Source organism: Daldinia childiae (assembly GCF_008694065.1).
Source record: "Daldinia childiae strain JS-1345 chromosome Unknown Scaffold2, whole genome shotgun sequence".
NCBI lineage: Eukaryota > Fungi > Ascomycota > Sordariomycetes > Xylariales > Hypoxylaceae > Daldinia > Daldinia childiae.
The window spans coordinates 6294044-6317443 of NW_022984643.1; the positions used below are offsets into that span (position 1 = coordinate 6294044).

Below are 23400 nucleotides of genomic sequence, written 5' to 3' on the forward strand. Positions count from 1 at the left end.
CATGCCTAATCATCATGAACTCCATAGTAAAATAAAACAAAACAAAACAAAAAGACCCATCCTCGGCTTCTTGCCAAGGGTCGACTATTGACCGGGGAAGATGTATGTAAGTCGCCTATGGATGTCTGTCTACCTACACCTAATGTACATATGCAGACTACCTTACCGAGCTACCTACTATGTATAGACCCGCCGCTACTTAGCTGCGGGTTCCCAATACGTCAGTTATCTGTCTGTTATCACATCATCATCACATTGCTTGCGCGCAAATCACAGACACTTATACATACATACATACATACATACATACATACATACATACATACATACATACATACATACATACATACATACATACATATCTCACACGCGAACGTAAATCGACGTAGGCGCTGGAAGAGCGGGAAAAATAATAAAATAATAATCAGAAGAGGAGAAATCGAGAGATGGTAGCGGATGCGGACCGCAAGACCTCCCCGGTCTTGTCCCTGGTCGCCGGCGGCATCGCGGGGGGTGTCGAGTCGGCCTGCACGTGGGTTTTCCCTCTTTTTTTTCTTTTTCTTTTCCTTCTTACTATCGATCTCTGTGTTGTTAGATGAGGTACTTACATAGGTACCAACCTACCTATCTACCTATACCCATACACTATATCACCTCATACTACTATCCCCCCTACACATACATATCCAAGCTAGACAATTCCGCATGTGAACTAGACAATCTAACACCACCACCACCATCATAGATACCCCTTCGAGTTCGCAAAGACCCGCGTGCAGCTATACGGCCATGAGGGCATCAGAAACCCGTTCATGGTCGTTGCCAAGGTGGCTCGGGAGGAGGGTCTGCGCGCGCTGTATAAGGGCTGCTCGACTATGATAGTGGTATGTACCTGACCTAACCTATCCTAACCTAACCTAATGTCCGTTTCTTGTCTACCTACCTACCTATCTATCCGCTCGCGTTTATCTACCTATTTGGGGGGAGGGGGGTCCGCCCTTTTTTTCTTATTGCTCCAAGACTAGGTAGCTGCCGACTTCTTACGTACTAGAGATGGCTATGCTATGTACATAGCACTAAAACTTCCCGGTAGTCCAGGGGTGGTTTGCGTACCTTAGGTACCTAAGCTATGAAGGATGGGTGGTTGATAGAAGTGCCGAACGAGGCCCGTTTCAACGGCTTCGTTATTTGCTGCTCAATCATACGGTTGTAATAGGAGGCTTAAAGTCTACGAATCATTGTCTGTTCTAACTCGTTTCTGCTAGTAACAGTAGACGTGAGACTTACACGATATCTTATGATAGAGAGGGAGTATGAATCTACTTTAGGAGAATCTAATTTTCTAATATCAGTTTTAGATAGACATTCACATGTTTTAATCTTTCATTTTTGTATATTCGCTAGGCGGAGCAATATCTCCGACTTACATGTATCATTTTCCCTACCTTCTCCTATTATACACATACACATACGCACCGGTAGATCCATCCGTTGATCTATAGGAGGTAACTTACTCGTCCAACATGTAGGGCTCCATCGGCAAAGACGCAGTGCGTTTCGTCGCCTTCGACAGCATCCGGTCTCTCTTTGAAGACCCGGAGACACACCGGTCCACCACAGCGCAATCCATCGCGGCCGGCATGCTAACCGGCATCGTAGCCTCGACCGCCATCGTCACGCCCTCGGAGCGCATAAAAACTGCTTTAATAGACGATGCCCGGACAACACAGCGCTTCCGGTCGCCGACGCATTGCATCGCATCCCTATGGCGAGAGCAGGGCCCCGTGCGTGCCCTATACAGCGGGTACACTACTACGACGCTTAAGCAAGTCGGCACAACCGGGTTCCGGCTAGGCTCGTACGCCGCGCTGAAAGACTGGGAGCGCGGACACGGGATCCAGGTCGATGGTGCGGTGGCTAGTTTTGCGAACGGCGCGTTTGCCGGTACGTTGACTACGCTTGCCACGCAGCCTTTCGACACAGTCAAGACGAAAGCGCAGCAGGCGCGTGCGGTGCGTACGATGGATTGCGTGCGTGCTATTTATGCCGAAGATGGTGTTAGGGGGTTTTGGCGTGGGACTGTGATGAGGCTTGGGCGTACTGTTATGGCAGGTGGGATATTGTTTACGGCGAATGAGCAAGCGCTTAAGTTGTTAAAGAACGTGTTTGGGTAACTTCAAACTCCTGGATGTGTCTAGATTAGTGTCGTGCTCCTTGTATACCTACTCTATAGCGTAGATTGCTTGATGTTATACAACCTCTAGTCATAGATATCAATAATAGATATAGACTTAGATAGGCAAATAGGGGTAGCCAAAGAGAGGTTATAGTCATATCTTAAGTTACGGTAACTAGATGTGCTAGTTACACAATATTTTACTAGACAAGTTAACTGTTTGGTCAGTTAAGTTAGCTTTCTGAATTTGAAGACTACCACGAATGCTGTCCGACCAGTTTTCATCCACCTCATTTTCTGGACAAGGAGACGAAGATAGCCATTCTTAATAGAAGAGTTCACTTATTATTATAACGACATAGGTAAGCGACTTCACGATTTTAGAAAATTCGATTTGATGGTATCCATCACTATCCTGCATTGCAATAGAAAATCTAGCCATAGCAAGAAGGGGTATCAAGGCAAGACCCTTTTCCCAGAAGAACGAGACGGCAGACACTCGTCGTGCGAGGTCGAAAGTTCTCTTATTAAACAAGAGTTGCTGTAGTGTATAGGTATTTATAGTAAAGTAAGATAGACCTTAGAGTAACACTCGTTTCTCCTCTCCTCTCCTAATGCCTTTTTTGCAAGGCTTCTGAGACTAAATTTCTGGCCATCCACCCACTCGGAAGAGGCTCATATGGGGAGGTCGACTCCCATTATAGAGTGAAATTTCTCTGCTTAACTTCTCTCCTTTTATTTTCCCTCCCTTCTCTCTTCATTCAACCGAGTTAGGAGGGAGAAGCTTCCAACCCGGAACCGTCTTGAAGGGTTGATTACGGATATAGGTGCTAATGTCAGTCTGATGCGCACATTCATTGACGTAGTCATGCACCTGGGGAAGGACAAAGCCTTCTTCAGTTGCATCACCCTTGAACTCGGGTATTTGAATGATATTGTACGGTTCGGTACGCGCTTTCTCGACTGAGTCGTCTACTAGTACCGTATCAGCCTGGCTCCAGCGCTTTCCTTCTGCAAACTCTGGATGGCTGGCTGCAACTTCGGGATCAGCCCATAGCGCGCTTAGACGCTTATAGCAGAGAACGCGTAGGTAGTAGTCTTCTTGAGTCAAACCAAAGTGGTCACGTCCCCAGACGGCAACAACACGTGAGCGCTGCTCAGGCGTGAGAAGTTGCTCGCACATTCTGGTCACATTGTATGGCTTTGCTGAAGACCAAATGACTACTTTGAAGGTATCAATGCAGTAACGTAGGAAGGTGCGCGCATGGGGGCGCTCTATGAAGGCCGTAGGATTGTGTCGGCTAGGTCGGTACAACAGCGTTCCGTTGAGGTCGATAACCACAAGAATCTTGCGCGCATACGGTAACCGGAAGGGCGGATACGCTGCCAGTGTCAGATACTCTGGAGATGGGTCTGGGACACCACCTGACGCCGCAGATGGCTGGACTTTCTCGTCCCTACCCTTCTTGGATTTCTTGGATTTTGGATGTTTGCCCGGCTTTGCGCCATTGCCGTTAATGATTGCTGGGCTTTGTGAGCGAGATGCCTCAGATCCTATGAAGGGGGGTGGTGAGTAAGGAGGAGAGTCGGTTTCAGGTGGTGGTATAGGAGTATTCATAGGTATATCGGCGATTGGCGTGAATGGTGTGAAGGGAGTGAAAGCCTGCGGTTGAAATTGAGGTTGAGGATGAGGATGAGGTTGCAGCTGTGGTTGTGGTTGTGGTTGTGGTGGTATTTGTCCTTGAGAGTATACAGGGACATACCCAGACGCTTCAGGGTTAAAAGACTCATAGGGAAGAGGAGGCGGATACCCCCATTGGTATCCCCAGTCTCCTGCACTCATGATGCAAGTTCCTTTGTTCTGCTGTAGCGAGTTGTGTCTAGATTGGGAGAATGTTGAATGTGTTGCGACGGTTGAGGATCGACAAGCCGAGAAGCCAGGTAGGTATTTAAATGGTGGCCTCAAGAGCCCGGTAGACACTTTCGCTACGCTATGCAGCACATTGCCATGGGATACGTGCCACATGAAGGAAATGGCGTAGCAAATATTTCTTCACAGAGCAACGAAAGTGAAGATGTTTGTGAATTAAAAACGACGCGCAGGCAACACCAAGGCAAATGCGACCCGACGGCTTGGTGGGGCCTAAATTGTTTATCGATAAAGGGTTAGTATCGTCTTATCCCCTTATCTCCTTATCGCTGCCACCTTTTTTTGTATGTTGTATGTTGCGTTACCACCTTGCAGGTGATGCACCTATCATTTACATCATTTACAAGTACATACCTGGTAGGTATATACAACATTGAAAGCTAAACAGATCAAACAAACTTCCCTGTCAAGATGGAACGAATGACGACTTCCAAACGCAAAGCGCCACTTGCAAGCCTACAACGTCGTGTAAGGGCAAGAAGAGATGAACCAGAAGAGATCCCCAGTGACCAATCCCAAGGAGAAGAGAGTAGTGAGGACGAGGGTTCTGAAGGACAGAGCGATGAGCAAGAGGATGACGATGAGGTATGGAAACCGAATTTGCGAATGGAAACCGATGAGCAAGATCCTAATAACCCTCCTAGTCAGGCTCCTCATCCGAGGAAGACGAAGACGAAGTAGAAGATCCATCAACAGCCGCCTCACAAATCTCCTTCGGCGCTTTAGCTAAAGCTCAAGCATCTCTCCCCGGTACACGACGAGGGAAAGGGCGCAAAAGCCAAGACGATGAAGATGAAGATGAAGAAGATAACGACAAGCGACACAAAGACCCACGATCCGAGTCTAAAACGAAAATATCTACGCCACACCGTACCAGCAAACACGCCCCCACCGAGCAAACCAGCAAACGCCAAGTCACCCGCCGACGAGAAGTCATAGCAACACACAAGCCCGTAGCGCGAGACCCACGATTCTCCGCCGCAGTCCAGGGGCGGCCCGTAGACGAGGAGCGGCTCCAGCGCGCGTACGGCTTCCTCGACGAGTACCGGGACTCCGAGATAGCCCAGCTGCGGGCCGCGGCCAGGAAGACGAAAGACGCGACCGCCAAGGAAGAACTCAAGCGCGCGTTATCATCGATGGAGGGCAAGAAGAAGGCGCAGCAGGCGCGCGAGGCGGAGCGCAAGCTGCTCGAGGAGCACCGCCGGCGGGAGAAGGAGCTCGTGAAGCAGGGCAAGAAGCCCTTTTATCTCAAGCGCAGTGAGCAGAAGAAGCAATTGCTCGTCGACCGGTTTGCGGGCCTGAAGGGCAAGCAGGTTGATCGGGTGATTGAGCGGCGTAGGAAGAAGTTGGCTTCGAAGGAGAGGAGGGATATGCCGATGGAGAGGCGGGAGAGGTCATGATGGATGGATGGATAGATGGATATACCAATACCAGGCGATAGTGGTGATGATGAAAGGGGGGGTTGATGTTACGAGCAGGATGGTAGAGTCTGACATATACATATACATACCTAAGGTTAGGTACGTAGCCCGCGATCCGCGGTCTATGACAGTTACTATGACTATAAACAAAATGATACCATTTTCCCGCAATTCTATCCACCCCTTTAATGCTCCGTTGCCCCTATTCCATGTGACATATAACCTTAGGTAGGTAGATTGTTTATACAGAGGTGAGTGGTGGGTATAATCCGATCGATACATTTATATCCCCTATCATACAATATCATCCACATCCATCTTCTTTATCGCTCGCTCGAACAGTTCGCGGCACCGCACGCGGGCGCCCAGCTTAGCGCAGAGTAGGAAGGCACCGCTTAGTTTACGGTGTAGACTATACGTTTCCTCGGGTGGGGGACTCAAACGCTCACGGATCATAGTGGGAATGAGCGCCTTGACGCGCTCGGTAATGGTCTGGTCGCTGAAATCGTACACTTGAGGCGCGGAGTGTAGGAATGGCTCGGCCAGTGTCAGGATCGAGGTTACGTGTGCGTCGAGCATGGTCTTGCTCTCGTGACCTGTAAGATACCCTAAGCTGCGTGATAGTTCAAGGACGGTGTGGCGGTCGGAGCGTGCGGCAGCAGCGAGTAGACCGACGTACTGGGTGACGAAGTGCTCTGGGAATTCGCGTGAAGCACCGAAGTCGAGGAGCTCAAGTTTCTGGGTATCAGCATTGTATAGGAAGTTGGTCCAATTGGGATCCGTCTGCATGAAGCGGAACTCGGTGATCTCGCGCAAGCAAAGCCGCAGGATCTGCGTGCCAATCCAGTCCTTCTGCTCCTGCGTGAATGACATATTCCGTGTCACGCCTACTCCCTCCATAAACTCCATCGTTATAACGTGTTTCCCCGAGGCCTCTGCGTAGATCTTGGGCACGAGGAAAACGTCCGGCTCATCAGCCAGAAGCTCCCGATACCGCTGCCCGCACTGGGCCTCCCGCTCGTAGTCGCACTCCCAGCCTAGTTCTATCCGTGCGTTGTCGATTGTCTTGTTAAGATATAGTCCCTTAGGTAGCATTTTAGAGGCTGTTAGAAGCATAGATATGTTGTCTAAGTCCGAGTTGATTGAGTCGGCAACGCCTGGGAATTGAATCTTAACAGCCACCTTTTCGCCTGTAGATTTAAGCGTCGCGCGGTGCACTTGGCCGATCGACGCCGCTGCGATCGGTTTTTCTTCGAACTCGTCAAATAACTCCCGCCATTCGGGTCCAAGGTTGGCTGTGAGTACGCGGTCACGCTGCCACGCGGGCATATAATCGGCTCGGTCCTGGACTCTCTGGAGGACCTCTTGGATGGGCGCGGGAAGCATCTTGGAGTCCTGGAAACTCATCAACTGACCCATCTTCAGCGCGGCACCTCGCATCCTGGAGAGCTTGGCAACGAGTCGCTCCATATTCCCAGAGCTGAGTAACACTGAGCCCTTGCCGCCGCCGCCGAGGCTTCTACTGAGCCCCTCGGTGATGGCACCGCCTAGCATTCCGGCGGCTAACCCCCCGTAATTCCATAATCGGCCCAAGCGGGTAGACGGTACCTTAGATTCCCGGAGAACATAGGCCGGTCTTGTCGACCCGTCATTGAACATGGCTTCTGTTTCGACTGTTGCGTCCGGTGGTATCTCTATTTCTGTTCTGGGCAAGATTTCATCAACCATCTGAGTGTGTTCCTTCTCAGCCTCCTGGCTTATAGGTTCTTCTCTAGCAAATGGGGTATCAGTATTGACATCCGTATGTGTCGTCTTCTCATTCGTCGCCGAGTCCTTCGGTGTTGCCGAAATTTCAGCAATAGGAGACGATGCCTGAGTCTCCTCTTTGTGGGGTTTCACCTGTCCATGGCCATAATCCTTAAACCACCCAGGGGACGGAGCCGCAATATTAGGCCGATTTGCACGTAGCATATCTTTTTGTCTTTCTAATATCTGCGAGCCTCGATTCGTGTGAAATACGTTTACATCCACATCTGAAGGAACATCCTCCACAACTGCGGAGCTCAAAGCGGCGCCCGGTGTTGCTAAATGGGGTTGAGAAGTACGATTCAATTCGACTTTGGTGCTTTTTTCAGCTTCCTCGGCATTTTTCCTTAGTTGAGCTAGAATTGCACTTTGATCTGACTGCACCACTGAGGAATGCTGTGTGGATGCCACGTCATTTAGTGAGCCGTGTCGAAAAAGGTTCCTAGAGACATTTTGCTGGTCTAAGGGTGAGGTTCTGATATCCTCAGCATCCTTTTTTATATTCCTTAATGGAGAATCCCTCGCATCAGGTTCTATATTTTCGGCTTCGGTTGCAGTTAAGTCAGACTGAGCAATTGCATCACGAGTTGGTTCTTTACCACCGCCAACTGAAGTATTAGCAACACTAGATGTCTCCGGATGGGTAGGATAAGTTCCCGACTTCTTCTCTCTCAAAGACCGCACAATACTTGAGGTCTGGCCATAGCGATTGATCTGTCGAGCTCGAAGTTCTATATGTCTCGATGCAATAGACCGAGATGCTTGGACGACAGCGGCCAAGTCGATAATAATATCCGCGAACCTCATAGGGGCGACTGATTTGAAAAACAAGTATCTACCTCATACTTTCCTCCTAGCCCTATCCTTTAATTCCAACCATAAATTTTTGATAGTGCTAAGTGAGAGTGAAGTTGAGACGTCACTGGTTCTAAGGAGCTCAAAAAATTGAGGGTATGTAGATCTAAGCTCCCGCCACATTGTGGCTGACGTAGCTTCCCTCTGAATTCCATCTTATCAGAGGTATATAGGTACCTATGGGCGTACCTAGTAGAAGTCTAACAACAACAAGATCAGATTGGTGTTAAACATGAGATTGGAAAAACGAAATAAATTAAAGGAAATAGAATGTAAATTATTTTTATCTTACGTATTCATATTAGGTTTTGAACAATGAGCCTTATTGTATTGTAACTAAAGGTAACTAGGTTAAAAAGTTTAGCAGGTAGAAGCCTCTTTATGAAAATGATCTTCGCTCAGAATATTTTCAATACTTTCAGTTATGAATTGTATTATTTAAATGCATTAGTCTAGACGATAGAATAGCGATCTAGTATAGCCTACATGTTTCCATTAAGTTAAATACATATTGTTACCAGGCTTATATCCACTACCGAAGCCTCATATTAAACCCCTAAAGTGCCATTTAGTTAACTAATCCCATCATATCATGAGCTTTGAAGTGCAGCCATAAGTACCATGTAAATAAACTACTATCGTGACCAAGAGTGTATCCGCCCCTTGTTTAAGGAGATGTGGGCCTCGTACGACTGACATCGGGAGTGTCACCTTTCTGACACTGCCCGATCGGCAAAAACAAGTTACAGCGTAAAAGCTTACATCCATTTAATTGTATGGGGTGTTAAACGGCCAATATCCGTACGGGTATTGTGCTCCCATTTCTCTCGGAAGTTCTGAGCTAGAACCAATAGAATCTGTGCTCCATGTAAGTGAGGATATCCGTCTGATTCATAGGTTGGTAGAAGGACCTTGATGTTTCTCATATGAAGACCGCTAAAGGCAAGGATATTATAAGAAGTAATAAAAAAAACCAGTGCCTCTGCAGTAACTTCCGCATTGTGGACCTTACTATCTTATATATAGCTATTTTGGATGAACCCTTACTTATAATTATGACAATAAAGCACTGCAAAGCACTAACATAATCCTTATCCCCTTGTCTAACGGAGCCCCGTCATAGAAAAGAGGAATGTTCTCTTTGGCGGATCCACCGGGTTAGGAAAATTTGCTATTATCTTGTCAATAGTATAATGTTTATATAACCCCTATTTTGTTATTATCTCTCCACACGTGGCGTAGTTCTTGGGTTTATGGGAAATTTCACTTACTTCCATCAATGTTACTAATGTGCTTAGAACTGACGATTCTATTTGAGGGTAAAATCCCTTGCCTCGGCTACGTTTCTAGGTCAGCCCAGAAAGATGTTTAATAACTTTACAGAACAAATCACGAGAATGTATCGGACTAAATCAAGTTATAGAGGTGTAGAAAAATTTAGGATATTCGCGTCTTTCTAGCTAAATCATCTACGGCAGCCATCACCGTCTATACCCCAGGACCTTTCTAAGGCCCTTATTCCGTGGTATTCCGCCGCCTTCATGATCTTGGTTTGTCATCCAGTCATCGGGAAATGCAACGCCCTCTCCCAACATTGTACAATATTCCCTACTAGTTCACACAGGATAGTGACTACAGGCGCTGGTCGTGCCGACGCAAAACCAACCGAGAATGAATAAAAAGATGGGAGGCGACTCCCGTCTTTCTGATGGACGCCTGTATATGCATGATATTTGACCCACCAATCCTTATCCTGCTGTAGAATTAGAACTAGTATATTGGCCTAGTGTCTGTTTTGGTATCGCACCAACCACACAACGCCTTTCAGTAGAAGAATCGAATCAAAGGAAAAAAAGAGGTACAAGAGAACGACGAAGTTCATCGTGCATCTGTAAAGAAAGGATAAGGTTGAAGGAAAGTTAACGAGGGGGTGGGAGTCTCTTGGATAAGAAACACGGGTTCTAATAGTACATGTCGATTCATCTTGTTGTCTTTAACCTCAAAAGCGGGCGATATGGTGTCCGCTTATCCGATAGACCTTAGATCCAATTAGGCCTGCTATTTGTAGCGCTGCTTGAATTGCCGCGACTTCGGGGTGGCAATTGTGTTGACGTGCCCTGCACGGGCGTGGTATTTGTCCTACGGGGGATATTGAACCCAACCCCCCTTGGACTCGGCGTCTTCGCTTTCGTAGGACTATTCGGATCGTAGACTGTCGGATTTAAGGTGCAGTCACTTCTCTCGTCTTCGGACCTGGCAGGCGTTGATGGGAGATTTTTCATCCTCGAATCCCTCGAATAAGAACTCTGTGGCGGTGTAACATTCGATACGTTGAATGCAAGAGGGCTCGGCTGATAAATATTTAACTCTTCATCCCGGGGACAGTCTAGAGAATATACTCTTTCAGCCTCTGTGGAAACCTTGCTATCTATCGGTCCGATATCTGCAATATTTGAGATACGTATACCTATTTGGACCGTTGTGGATGAGCTCATGGAGGAGTTTCGAGTATGGGCACCCCAGGAAGTTCGGATTGACGGGGGTGGTTGAAGTAGAACATCCAAATCGTCAGGAGGAAGCCCATTCACGGCAAAACTTGGCTGGGGGTTAGGATTGTAGGCAGTTGATGGTAATAATGCAACCGAGGCGGTGTTTTGGTTTTTGTTGGGAAAGAGTGTGTAAGATGCTGATGGTTTTCGGTTGTGTGAATTGGCTGAAGGAGTGTTAGGTACTTGAACGGGCTCTGGGGCTCGCGGAAAAGAAAAGTTCGGGGTCTCCAATACCGCATTGGACCTTAGGGGATTTGGTTTCATCGGACTGTACATCGGCGAATCTATAGAATACGAGCCCTCACCACGTTCCATGGCATCGCTCTCCTCATCCACAAGGTGCACCTGACTTTCTGCCTTCGAGAAAGATCCGGGGCCCGATACTGGCTTGAGTATGTGACCGTTAAAGTCCATGCTGGTTGCTGCTCCGGATTCATATTGATTTTTCAACTTCTGGCGCTCGTATTCAGCCAGTTTGCTGCTGGAACCGATCGTAGCAATGGCGTTGGATCGAAGAAACATATGGAGGCCTCCGGTTGTGAGCCCCGAAACGTTAGCCACGACAGTTGCAATCATGGATAATGTTAACCCGGAACCACCACTATCCTCCATAGGATTCGCAAAAGTGAGGGATACGAAGAACGGGACGATTAAAGCCTATATATTGTTAGCACGTGTATACCTTGATGGTAAAACGTCAAGTGCTTACATTAGATACAACTGCTAAAGCAAGGAAGTACACCATCCTAGAAGCGCTGATCCGCTCAGACTCATCGATTGTCGAATACCTTGTTAATTTCAAGATGATGATGATGGTACAGATCACTAAAGTGACCGCGATAATGAGCAGTACCACAAAACCGCCTTCGGCCCATCTTGCTACAAACCAGAAGAGTGAAGCAAAACAGAAAGTGGGAGGCCGGATGAAGTGGCCGACCAAACCGGTGGTTAATAAGAGGACCCCGACCACGGCGAGACAGATCGGAACATTCCACTTGGTTCTCGGGAGAAACGGTCTGCTCCTGAGAGCTCGAATGGTAACTTCTAATCCGAAGACTAGCTGCATATAAGGTACAATGAAAATCGCTGAATAATTGTTTAGTACGGTGTCTTATGGATGTTCTGATCATATCGAGTACTACATACCAGGCCACATGAATTGCGATATCAAAGAGCACCCGCGTAGGAATATATCGTTTAAGCCATATGACTGAGAGACGGCAAATATAATGCCTTGGATTGTGATCCCCAAAGATAACATGAAGGGGTATGTCACAGGCCCTTGAACACAGCGGAAAATATTGACTCTTATAATCGTCGTAAGCACTACATTTGTTGTCTGTTTTTGGGGCTATGTTAACTCACCTCTGCTTGCCTTCTAGATTTGATCGTTTCGCTGTTGTGTAGCAGTCATAATAAATACCAGCTGCCGTCGCAAAAGCCGATACGGTATTGAAAGCGGCGAGGATGATTGTTGATTGCCGTATCGAACTTGCGGCCATGATCTTGAACTGATTAATGACACCAAATGTCGAGTTGCTGCTAAAGGCAGCTTGTGAGAATCCATTTGGATAGCCTAATGAACTCATATTTCCCTGCCAGTCGTTGCCCATATTACTGAACCCGTGAAAGTTATCCATATTGTCTAACATGGCTTATGCCCAAGTTTGGTTGATATCAGGCGAGGGCTTCGGGCCAAAGAGTCGCCTGTCGTTGTAGTCAAGTCATCTAACTAGAAAATATGCCCGGATCGTGTTCGATATTACAGTGTGCCGTTCGTTAACGAACAGGAGGATGAAAAGACAACGGGATGCAAAGCAAACATAAAAATATGCTATACAAAGAGCCAGCTCGTGAAATTAGGAAAAAAATCCTGAACCAGCAGTTATCAGGTCAAGCCTGAACGAAGGGAAACTAAAAGATGGTGACGGTCACAGACGAGTGTAGACCGGTGAAGTGAAGAACGTGCACTTGGCCACAAGTCTCCTCCAGAGGAGATGGCAAAATGAGAAGAATGCATAGAAGAAATCGATAATAAGAGACAGGCACCTCGAGGACTACTCCGAGGGTAGCAGTTCCGCGCGGGCCAGCCTATGTCCGTGTTCGACTAACGGCTCGTTCTGCAAGATCGATCAAGGGTACCGTCACTGTCTTAGTGCTTGCACAGTCCAAGCTGGGAAATAGAAACACTCGCGATTGGCCACAACTGACCGATGGCGGCGAGAGCCCACACTGGTGAGGCTGCCTACTGGCCATATCGATTCATCCAAAATGAACAATGCAAGTACCTTTCGGACGAGATCCTATGAACTTCCTAGGGTCCGAGTACACGGGCAATACCAATTCGAGCTAGGTTGGCCCGTTCTCGAAGAATCCGCAACCATGCTGCCATGATAATGGTGTATGTACCCAGGTAGAGAGACGACCCGCTATGGCTAGGACCAAGGCGCTGCTGTCAGAAAGCATTAAGCAGTAAGAGTAGATGAGGCAGAGATGGAACGCGTAGTGGTTTCGGCGTCCCTTGTCGTCTCGCTAAATTATCGCAATGAGGTTGGGGCTCGGGCCACTTGAGGGTCGCTTAAGCCTCATTAGGGGAGACTGAAGCCCAATCAAGATTAGTCTGGGAGTTGCCGCGGCCAGGGGTCAACCATTCCGCACATAAGCCAGACGCACCCCTGTAACATGTTTTCTGACTTCAACTTCAACTTCTGGACCTTATCGGTGGACTATCGAAGGATTTGATACCACGCAGATGTCTTTAGGTTCTAAACTCCTCGTATCGCCCACTAATCTTACTTGGAGCTTTCATATAATATACAAAAGACTCCTGAAATACGCGCTGCTAGATGTTTCTTCGCTCGTTTCTGGGCGTGATAGATAAGCTTACCATGGCGGGTCTGCGGATTTCTGAATAGCTTCTACTGGTGAGGATAAAATCGAAAGATCGTGTTACAATCTAACAAAGCAGACCCCTGGTCCCTAGCCCATACATAAATCCAGGGCCTATCGGTAGCATGAGAGGGAAATAGTACCTCACCCTCGCAGCTTCTTCTTGGCTAACTTCATCATGTCGTAAGTAGGTGCTAGTTTGCTTTGGTAACCTGTAGTGTACGTTATACATTAGGTACTGATCTATACCCTGATGGAAATAGAGGTGATATGATCGTGTCCGACTTAATGGCCGATCATAATGGTGACATCAAGATCTAACTTAAAGTATAATCTAACCCTATACCCCCCTTCCTTAGAGACTGGTTGGAGTCTGAAGCGCTGTTCGTAAGAGATAGTCAGCTTGGACTATGGGGGCGATGGGAACCCCTTGTGCGAATTGCTGCGGGTGTGATACAAGAAACGGCTGACGCGTGGGGTTTGGCCGATAATTGTTCAGACGAACCAACATGAGTTGAAAATTCTGCGAGAGGAAACTTCTAGGTCTATATTAAGACCAGTGACCCAACTTTGACGGGGATTTATGAAGTTGATTAGTCGGCGTGTCGCCCATCTCTAGAAGAATATAGCTGACTCGATGAAATCCAATCCCTACCAACGATATAGTTAATAATAAAACATTGAACTATTTTTACTAGATTCGTTATGATATGAGTATAGACTCGGCTTAAGAAGACTCGATTTTATGTAATAATATATCTAAAGTCTAGGTTAGGTAGGTTTATGGCATGAAAACTATCAAGGCATAGTATACTGCCGTGCTTAGTGATAGTACTAGTAATTGCATGGGTACCAGGAGAATAGGATGCCATCCGGACTCCTATCACTCCTGGGTAGGTCGCGGGGTAGCTTCCATGTGTCCAAGCAGATTTAAGCATGTGAACCTTGGGCTGGGCTCTTGAGACTGGACTTGGTTGGTAGGAATGATGTCGATCCGAGATGATGAGGATCACGATTAGACGCGAATTACCAAGCTTATTAATGTTGTAGTACGGAAAACACGGGAATGGTGGCATTTCTTCGATAGTGCATTGTCTAGTTAGAGGGACCAATCATATCTAGATTGATGAGCATGGTATAGTTTCGGAGGTTGAATAGGAGAGAGGTTAGAGAAAGGATATCTTTCACACGTCGAATTATTTCTTATTATGTCATATTCACAATATACTATTGGAATGATGTTAACGGTGGATATGAATTATGATGTAAAGAATTGACATCGTAGTTACCTTAGTTACATATAACTAACTAACTAAAGTAACAATTATGTAGACTTTGCTAGGCTAGGTGAATTACATAATTTGCTCATACAGTATGATAAGCAATACAAGCTATAGATTTACACGGTGCATTAGGCTTTCTTTACTGAATCCCGCTTTCTCCAAATTCAATGTTCCAAGTTGACAACACACCACACCACACCTTTACAAATGACGATGTTCTTCCTAGAAATCAATCGTCACTACGCCTATAGCATTTATTTGTTAAATCTTGTCTCACTGTATCTTCTTAGATATGGATGAAATATTCTGCCATCTTTTGCTTATTATCAGCAACGTTTTGACCTCATGAATGTCCGTATGCGACCGTGGGTCCGACCGAATCGCCAACCACGGACCTACCATTACCTATATGCCTTCTCTCGACACTTGCCTCTCTTGCAACATGTTCTGAGATAGAAACCTTTGCCGGAAATTCGGAGTAGCGAATTTCCTTCCTAGCATATTTCTGCCATACCTATCGAAATTCGCTTGAGAGTTTTCGTCTCCCACAGTTGTTCCCATTCAACTAGTTCAATTCACGATCTTTTATCAGCGTCGGACCCATGCCTGTCTAGATGAAGGGGAAAATATCTACCTCCTATTCAGCATGGTGGGCATTTCCGTGGGGCTCTGCGCAATGCAGGTTGCCACAAGCCCTTTTATGTCTTGACCATCGATACCCGGCAGAGGGAATAATATCCACCAGTCCGCCAGACTATAACACTCCTAAACCCTCTAAGAAATTGAAGGCTCTCTACTACTTTAACTGGATGTAGTCAAATTACTTGCAGGCGTAATGATGCCATGCTTTGCCAACATCTGGCTCTACCGACCTTTATCGTGGCAGCTCTATATTTCAATGAAGCCATCTAATTAGTCTTCATTTAGATATGAGAGACCAAAATACCTATTGTTCCGTAACCTAATTTGGGTTTGCTACTACTTTCCAGAAGTATTAGATAGTTCTATATTTCTTCACGTCTGGATTCTTGTGTCGATGTCTATATCAGACTTGCATATTACATGGAAAGAACTGGGCTCTCGGTGGTAATTCCCTGTTATGTGGTATTTGCATATTGACAAAGCAATAATGGCACAGAGAAGAAAGTCATCCTACGGCTTGATTTGGGACCTTTCGATTTGGTTCCAACTACGTCTTGTTCAAGCAGATGTCGACGAAACCCAGGTCGACCGTCTGTTTGAGCAGCTCAATAAACGACTTCTCAATAATTCTTCACTGTTAATTTCACTGGAGAGGGATCTAGCTTTAGTTCCGTCCTAAGACGACGTCAAGTTACGACAGAGCCTTACAGGCAACAGAATCGGTGGACGACAAAGATACAAAGGCTGTCCTTAGGATATCGCAGGGATCTGGTATACAGACAGCTAGGTTATAAGAGTTGTGTCGTGTCTGACAATATATTGGTTGTTTATGTTGGGCGGGGAATTGGAATAGCGACAAAAAAGGATAACAGGTACCTAAGGTATGGTTTGAAGGGTGGGATGATATTTAGAGTGCACACATCATCGTAGATAGCATTGTCCTGGTTTGTCTTGCTGCTTGACTTGCCTGGTCACTCTTACTAGGCTAGTCACTAAAGCCTGGAAGTGCTGAGACATTTCTAGGTTAGGTGTTTGATCAGTCTCGATCAAAACACTCGAGACCTCATTTTTTTTACTCGAGTGTGCTGCTCTTGCGGCAACCTGCACGCTGATATCCTTTGTCCACTGCTTAAAATTGGGGCTGGACTAAAATTGGATCTTTGATCTAAGAGTTGACAAATTTCTACCCCTCGGACATCAGCGGTCTGGGTGGTGGCGGTGGTAATAGTGGTGATAAAAGGTACGCTCAACAGTACTAACAAGTACCCTTTTCTGAGCCTGAGCCTGAGCCTGTGCCTGTGCCCCAGTTCGCTTGGGTTAGGCTAGGTGACAATTGTGCCGCAAGGCTCCCGGGGCGGAAACGCCAAAGCTTCGCGACCCAGAAATCTTGGACGGGGAAAACCTTCAAAGCACCGCGGTTCATTTACAACATTATACTTTTTCCGACATTGAAACTACATGCAAAGACCAGGCCACTTGCAATCATTTTTTATTGTTATCAAATCTGTCATACCACCCAAATCTCGACATTCCTCAATACTTCCATCCTTACCCTCCTCTCTATCATCTATTTCCCCAAAGATCGCATCCAATATTGTCTTTGCGGGGCAGACAAGGGTAAAGAAGAAAAAAAAAGGTACCAGCGCATGTTTTATCGACCACTTATCAGCCATCTTTCTCAGTAACTGAGGCTGCTGAGGTGGCCTGACCCATGTCTTTCGGCGACATAATTTTACCGTCCTTTCTCTTCTGACCTCAGCGGGCTGGCATTGGTTTAGCGGTACTCTGTCACTGGCATTGGCACTAATCAATGCAGTCAGTTAGTGCTAAAATGAGAGATGCCGACATGGATCCAGTAATGCATCGACACCCCAGTAGGCCTGATCCTCAATCACCACCGCCAGCTTCAGCTCCAAACAACAAATTTGGATCTAAGATCCATTCTCGAGATGTTGCGATGAAACACGATCAGAGCAACAAAGGTTACGACAACGACGACCACGACCGCGTTCGCGATCGCAGGGATCGAGATAGATTTGATTCAGACCGTCGAGTCTCAGTTATCAATTCCCACTCTAGGCCACCTGCATCGCGATCTCAGTCACCCGCTTCCCGACGCCGAGAAGGCTACAGTGTCAGGACCGGGAATACTCGCGACGAGCCATTTCCGCGGCAGAACGACAGGTCTTACAAGTCCGATGTAAATCAGCGTGGCCGATCGCAAGATCGAAGTAGGAACTTAGAGGACGATAGCTCTCGTGAGGTCAAGGATCGCCCTTTGCGGGACCAAAGTAGGCACCGCAATATACCTACGTCTCCTAGACACGGCCCGAGAAACAACGATTACGCGAGTCACGGTGCTAGGGGCCGATCCTTTTCGCCAACGTCCAGAAAAAGACGGAGAAGCCGGAGCCCGCTTCCTTTTCCACCTTCGCGGCCTAAGAAATCTCGGCGCGAGCGTGAACGGGACCGCCGACGTCGCGCTGAACGGGCGGAGAGGATAGAGAGGGTAGAGAGGGATCAGCCGAAAAGTTCAATCCCTGCATCATCTCGTAGACGTTCTCTTTCACCCCTTTACGACAACGAGTCTCATTCTAGGCGTACCGACCGTAGCGAACTACCCGAGCCGCGTCGAAATCATCATCATAGTCGTTCGCCGGCTCGAGAAGATAATTCCGAACAGGACACTTCTCTTCCTCCGCCTCATCCACGAGGAGACTCCCAAAATCGAGGTCGCAGTCGTTCTCAGCATTCCAGTTCCCGGCGATCATCTTTCTCACGCACACATTCACCACCCCGTCCACTTGATCGACAGCATCACGGTTCATCGGAAGCCGGCTCACGATCACGTCGGTCATCTCCTGCTTTTGAACCCCCTAGGCCTGATTTTCCGCCCAGGTCACCTAGAGAGCGCGGGTCTCGTCGTTCTCGCAAGAAGGGCAAGCATCGTGAAGATTCTAAATTCCCTCTTGGAGGTCAGTTAGCGTCCGGTGCGAACAGTATCGAAGTCAATATGTCTAGGCGGTTAGAGCACCGAGGCCCTTCTAATACACAAGTGCCTCCTACTCGCCCCGGAAATGCCCAGTATAACGACCGTCGACCTACTCACTCAGCCCGTTCGCCATTGCGCCCCAACTCGGGTTCATCTTTCCATGATTCCCCGACATCACAATCACCATATGGCAGTGCTAGAGCGGCTTGGAGTAATCAACGCCAAGGCTCACCCCATAGGTATGCTCAACTAAATCCCTATAGGTTCAAATCATTTACTCACCATCACAAATCTAGTCAGTATTCTGCGCAGCGTCCTCGAAGTAGTCATGGACCTCCTACCGGCCCCTCAGGTCACCACGCCTCAGGCCAGTCACCTCAGCCGCCTACCGGGCCTATGTCTCAATCTTACCCTCACAACCGTAATTTTTCCAGAGGGGGCTTTCGGGGTAGCTCACACCCCGCTCGAGGTAATTATCGGAATGTGGGAGGTGCTCAAAATGCTCAGCGATCAGGCGTTGGTAGAGGCATTCCCAGCCATTCCAGAGAGAATACCCCTCAACATCATCATAGTCCACAGCATTCGACGTCAAACCATCCAGACCTAGCTGGAGCAAAGGAAGAGAGAGATGATGAGGACAAGGATACATCCAGAGCATCAAAAACCCACAATGAAGATTTGTTGTCGGAGAAAAATACTAATGAGCAGATGCCTCCGCCTCGACCCCCTCCCTCAGCCCCGACGGGTCCTGCAAGTTCGAAATTCAGCTTTGCCTTTAAGGCAACGAATAAAACACCGGTTGCGACCCCAAAGCCAGAAATCTCTCAAAAGTTCAACACGGCCTCTAAAAAGGAGCCACCTCCACATGTTGATGATCGAGACCGTGACCGAGACCGTGACCGTGACCGCGAGCGAGAGCGTGAGCGTGATAGAGAGCGCGAATGGGAACGTGAACGAGAACGGGAACGGGAACGGGAGCGTGAGAGGGAGCGTGAGAGGCAGCGTGAGCGCGATCGTGACCGGGACCGGGACTTACCTCGAGATACTCCAAGAGAGCCTGCTTCTGCAAGAGCAAGGTCGGATTATCATGCTAATAGAGCCCCCCCCGAATTACCAAGGACGCGGAAGGTAAAGAGAATACAACGAAGACTGAAACTGAAGCCCGAATTACCAACCGACCTTGCTGCGTCAGATTCGGTGTTCTTTAGAAAACCTGGCAACGAGTCAGTTGTAGGATCGGGTACATATGGCAAAGTCTTCAAGGGCCTCCACGTATATACTAAGAGGCTTGTTGCTCTGAAAAAGATACGCATGGAAGGAGAAAGAGATGGGTTTCCGGTTACCGCGGTGCGAGAAATCAAGCTTCTCCAGTCCCTGAAACATCGAAATATTGTCACATTACAGGAAGTTATGGTTGAGAAGAACGATTGTTTCATGGTTTTTGAGTATATGTCTCACGACCTTACGGGCTTGTTAAACCATCCATCGTACAAACTTGATGCGGCACAAAAGAAGCACCTTGCTCTACAGATATTTGAAGGCCTAGACTATCTGCACAAACGAGGAGTGTTGCACCGCGATATAAAGGCAGCTAACATCCTTGTTAGTAGCGACGGGGTCTTAAAACTAGCAGACTTTGGCCTGGCTCGTTTCTACGCAAAACGCCACCAACTCGACTACACGAACCGAGTTATCACTATTTGGTACAGATCTCCCGAGCTATTACTTGGCGAGACGCAGTATGGTGCCGCCGTGGATATCTGGAGTGCAGCCTGTGTCATGGTGGAAATTTTCACACGTCATGCCATCTTTCCTGGAGATGGTGGTGAGATCAACCAGCTGGAGAAGATATATGCCGTGCTCGGTACGCCGAATAAGAATGATTGGCCTGCGCTTGTCGACATGCCCTGGTTTGAGTTACTGAGGCCTGGATTTCGACGACCTAATGTCTTTGCTGAAAAATACAAGGAACGAGTGCCAGCAGCTGCCTTCGAACTTCTTGCTGCCATGTTTCAGTATGATCCAGTGAAACGTCCGTCTGCGGCAGAAGTTTTGGAGCATCCCTACTTCACGACGGAGCAGCCGCCTGCAAGGCAAGCTATCGAGTATGTATTCATTCTCCCTACTCATTTATCGTATGCTAACTTTTTATAGACTACGTGATCTGGAGGGTGAATGGCACGAGTTTGAGTCGAAGGCACTACGTCGGGAGAAGGAGAAGCAGGAGCGAGACGCACGGCGTGCTGCTAAAGAAGGTAGCAGCCGTGATAAGGATAAGAAACGGCCGCCGTCAACCCACGAGTCCCAACGAGACAGCAAACGTCCGCATATTGACGGGCAACCGCCTACACTAGGTCGAGCTTCAAGCTCTAATGTTGTACAGTCTGGCGAGCCCGTAGCGAGCGAGACGACACTAGGGTAGGACAGACCATTATCTTCTACAGAAGAAAAGTCGAACAATTACAGCATAGATGGTGAAGAAACCATAGCAGAGGTGTGTAGACTAGAGTTCCACAACGGGGGATAATGGATTATATATTTCGAAAGATATAACTCCATGGCACCTATCGAAGAGGTGGGCGTGTACAAAAACTAGGCAGAAGGATCCTCTGGTATGGGATTGACTTTGGGGCATCATTCGTGGTATGGAGGTTCCCATCATGTGTAGGAGCAGCCTCATTCACTAGCTAGAGGCTCGGCATTGTTGCTCACGCGTTTATAGCATTGGTAGCGTGGATCCTAAGGATACACTCAGATAGCTTCGTGGAGTGCTGTATAAAGGAGTGGTATGTTACGCTCTAGACAGGCGAAATATAATGATATCAATCCCATATTTTATCGCTTTGCTCTGTCTGACAGTGGATAGCTTTCTTGGCTAGTATAATAGTTTATAATTAGGAGATTGATAAGTTTGGGGAGACTTTGTTAATACCGAATTAATATTCAAGTGTTCTATTATTTAAGAGAGGTAGACACGGGAATTAGCATCTACATAATCGGGCAATATCCGGCACTCTATCGGTGTCGGGTCCGTGTGGAGACAAGTTTTGCCGTTTCTGGAAGTTAAGCTTTGGTTATCACGTCCCGGCAGGCCGGGTAGGTGCCTACGCTAATACCAAAACCACGGTTCAGGGATTATTCTGCATCTAGACTGCGGGGATAACTATGATGTGTCATTCGGCATATGCACAAGGGATACACGACAGGATATTTTAGATATAGGTTGAAGGTAAGTATAAGTATTGCTAGTTAATTAGATCCGAGTCTTGGCAACTCTCTATGTTTGTAGACTACCCAGAAGCAGGGTTAGTTACCTGTTAGTAGGCTATAGGATCACGACGCCATTTTCATTTCTTGATATCGTCGTGATCTGTGCTGACAATGATATCCTCCCACTCCTTAATCAATACCTCGATGCTGTGAATCTTATCCTTGATGGCTTCGAATGTATCGCGGCCGAGTACGAGTCTCGGAGGGATCTTCTTACCCTCTGCGACTCCCGTCTGCGTCAACACGTCAACAATGACCTTGGCGCCCTTAACAACGTCGCCGGGCTGGTGCTTGTGGAGGATATTGAAATGGTTCCGCGTCTCGTCCACAGGCGTGTTCTTGTATTCATCCGTCAAGGGCTTCGCAACGCGGATACGATTGCTACCGCCGTCTTCGAAAATTTCTGTCCGGAAGAATCCAGGCTCGATGATGACGGCTGAAATCCCGAACGGGCTGACCTCCCGGTGCATCGTCTCCGTGAACCCGGTCACGGCAGACTTGGTCGAGGAATAGTAGATTGCGCCGGGAATGCCTTGCCAGTTGACCAGACTGCCGAAGTTGGCGATTACGCCTTGTCGGCGAGGGCGCATGTGGTAGAGCGCGTGGCGTGTTATTTTCATGACGCCGAGGACATTGGTGTTGAACTGATTGAATACTTCCTGGGTCCTATATACAAATATCAGCGGGTCGGTAGCTTACTTCTCACAAATCGGCATACGGAGAAGGACCTCAACTTACGAAGCTTCTTCAGCAGAGCCTTCTAAGATATACCCTACCGGGTTGATACAGTGTGTGATCTTTCCGTAGGTATCGATGGCCTTCTGGAACGCGGCTTGGATAGTCGTATCATCGGAAGTCACATCCAGAGCCAGGACTAAGGCACCGGCTTCCTCGAGGTCTGCCATCTTGGATAGATTACGGGACGTGGCAACTACTTTGTCACCTCGTTTCAAAGCTTCGAGGCAGATAGCACGGCCAAAGCCACAGCTTGCTCCTGCGATGAACCAAACGTTGCTAGCCATAATGCTGTATTGGTAAGAACGTGATGCCGTCTCAATTAAGATTGCGTAGAATAGTTTCTGAATGAGAGATAGATACGTGCAAAGATTTATAGAAATATACAGTCGAGAGAAATAGAATATTCGTAATGGCGTGATCATGACTGTCCTGTTATTTAGACACGATGTGTGTGTGTGTGTGTGCGCGCGCGAATCCTGAATTATGGCATAAAGGGGTTTGATCGAGATTCTCTAATAGGCCGCCACGTTCTATTATATATTGCCAAGACGACATACACAGGTAGGTAAAGCTACACAACTGGAAGCCACTCGGGTATATGTGACTTTCCTCAACGATTAATAAATCTAAATTACTAGAATATCAATGCAGACGTATACCTTTGCCAACTTATTCTGCAATAGTATAGGGGTGTTGTACTGAGATTGGTGGATGTCTTCTCTTTTGCTTCTTACCCTGTTTACCAGTATACAGAGTTATCTGATGGCTTGCTGCGGCTGGTCATGGAGAAGAGTTGAGCATGAATCCCAGCTTCAGAACATGCCAGCCTCTATCTCCTCATAGTCTAAG

At 47.5% G+C, this 23400-nt stretch overlaps 6 protein-coding genes across 7 annotated transcripts; 3 read left to right on the forward strand and 3 right to left on the reverse strand.

The window, feature by feature from the left end:
- Positions 1-446: 446 nt before the first annotated feature.
- GL218_02542 (Tricarboxylate transport protein) lies at positions 447-2174 on the forward strand (the record flags this gene model as incomplete). The annotated part of the gene is made up of 3 exons (XM_033579064.1): positions 447-532; positions 746-884; positions 1530-2174. 3 exons carry the CDS (start codon positions 447-449, stop codon positions 2172-2174), a joined length of 870 nt encoding a protein of 289 aa, XP_033439048.1.
- A 759-nt stretch (positions 2175-2933) lies between these two features.
- On the reverse strand, positions 2934-3794 carry GL218_02543 (uncharacterized protein; the record flags this gene model as incomplete). The annotated part of the gene is made up of 1 exon (XM_033579065.1): positions 2934-3794. One exon carries the CDS (start codon positions 3792-3794, stop codon positions 2934-2936), a length of 861 nt encoding a protein of 286 aa, XP_033439047.1.
- A 723-nt stretch (positions 3795-4517) lies between these two features.
- GL218_02544 (rRNA biogenesis protein RRP36) lies at positions 4518-5506 on the forward strand (the record flags this gene model as incomplete). Its single annotated transcript, XM_033579066.1, has 2 exons — positions 4518-4691; positions 4751-5506. The coding sequence occupies 2 exons, from the start codon at positions 4518-4520 to the stop codon at positions 5504-5506; spliced, it is 930 nt and encodes a 309-aa protein (XP_033439046.1).
- Positions 5507-5821: 315 nt separating this feature from the next.
- GL218_02545 (Protein ABC1 like protein, mitochondrial) lies at positions 5822-12377 on the reverse strand (the record flags this gene model as incomplete). 2 transcript variants are annotated; one of them, XM_033579067.1, is made up of 5 exons in its annotated part: positions 5822-7679; positions 11033-11394; positions 11447-11823; positions 11884-12044; positions 12103-12377. In XM_033579067.1, the coding sequence occupies 5 exons, from the start codon at positions 12375-12377 to the stop codon at positions 5822-5824; spliced, it is 3033 nt and encodes a 1010-aa protein (XP_033439045.1). The 2 variants fall into 2 exon arrangements, with proteins under 2 accessions (XP_033439045.1, XP_033439044.1); XM_033579068.1 differs by lacking the exons at positions 11033-11394; positions 11447-11823; positions 11884-12044; positions 12103-12377 and having other exon boundaries at positions 5822-8140.
- A 6494-nt stretch (positions 12378-18871) lies between these two features.
- On the forward strand, positions 18872-20965 carry GL218_02546 (CTD kinase subunit alpha; the record flags this gene model as incomplete). Its single annotated transcript, XM_033579069.1, has 3 exons — positions 18872-19059; positions 19116-20648; positions 20698-20965. The coding sequence occupies 3 exons, from the start codon at positions 18872-18874 to the stop codon at positions 20963-20965; spliced, it is 1989 nt and encodes a 662-aa protein (XP_033439043.1).
- Positions 20966-21890: 925 nt separating this feature from the next.
- Positions 21891-22835, reverse strand: GL218_02547 (putative oxidoreductase YusZ; the record flags this gene model as incomplete). Its single annotated transcript, XM_033579070.1, has 2 exons — positions 21891-22479; positions 22552-22835. The coding sequence occupies 2 exons, from the start codon at positions 22833-22835 to the stop codon at positions 21891-21893; spliced, it is 873 nt and encodes a 290-aa protein (XP_033439042.1).
- Between the last annotated feature and the right edge of the window lie 565 nt (positions 22836-23400).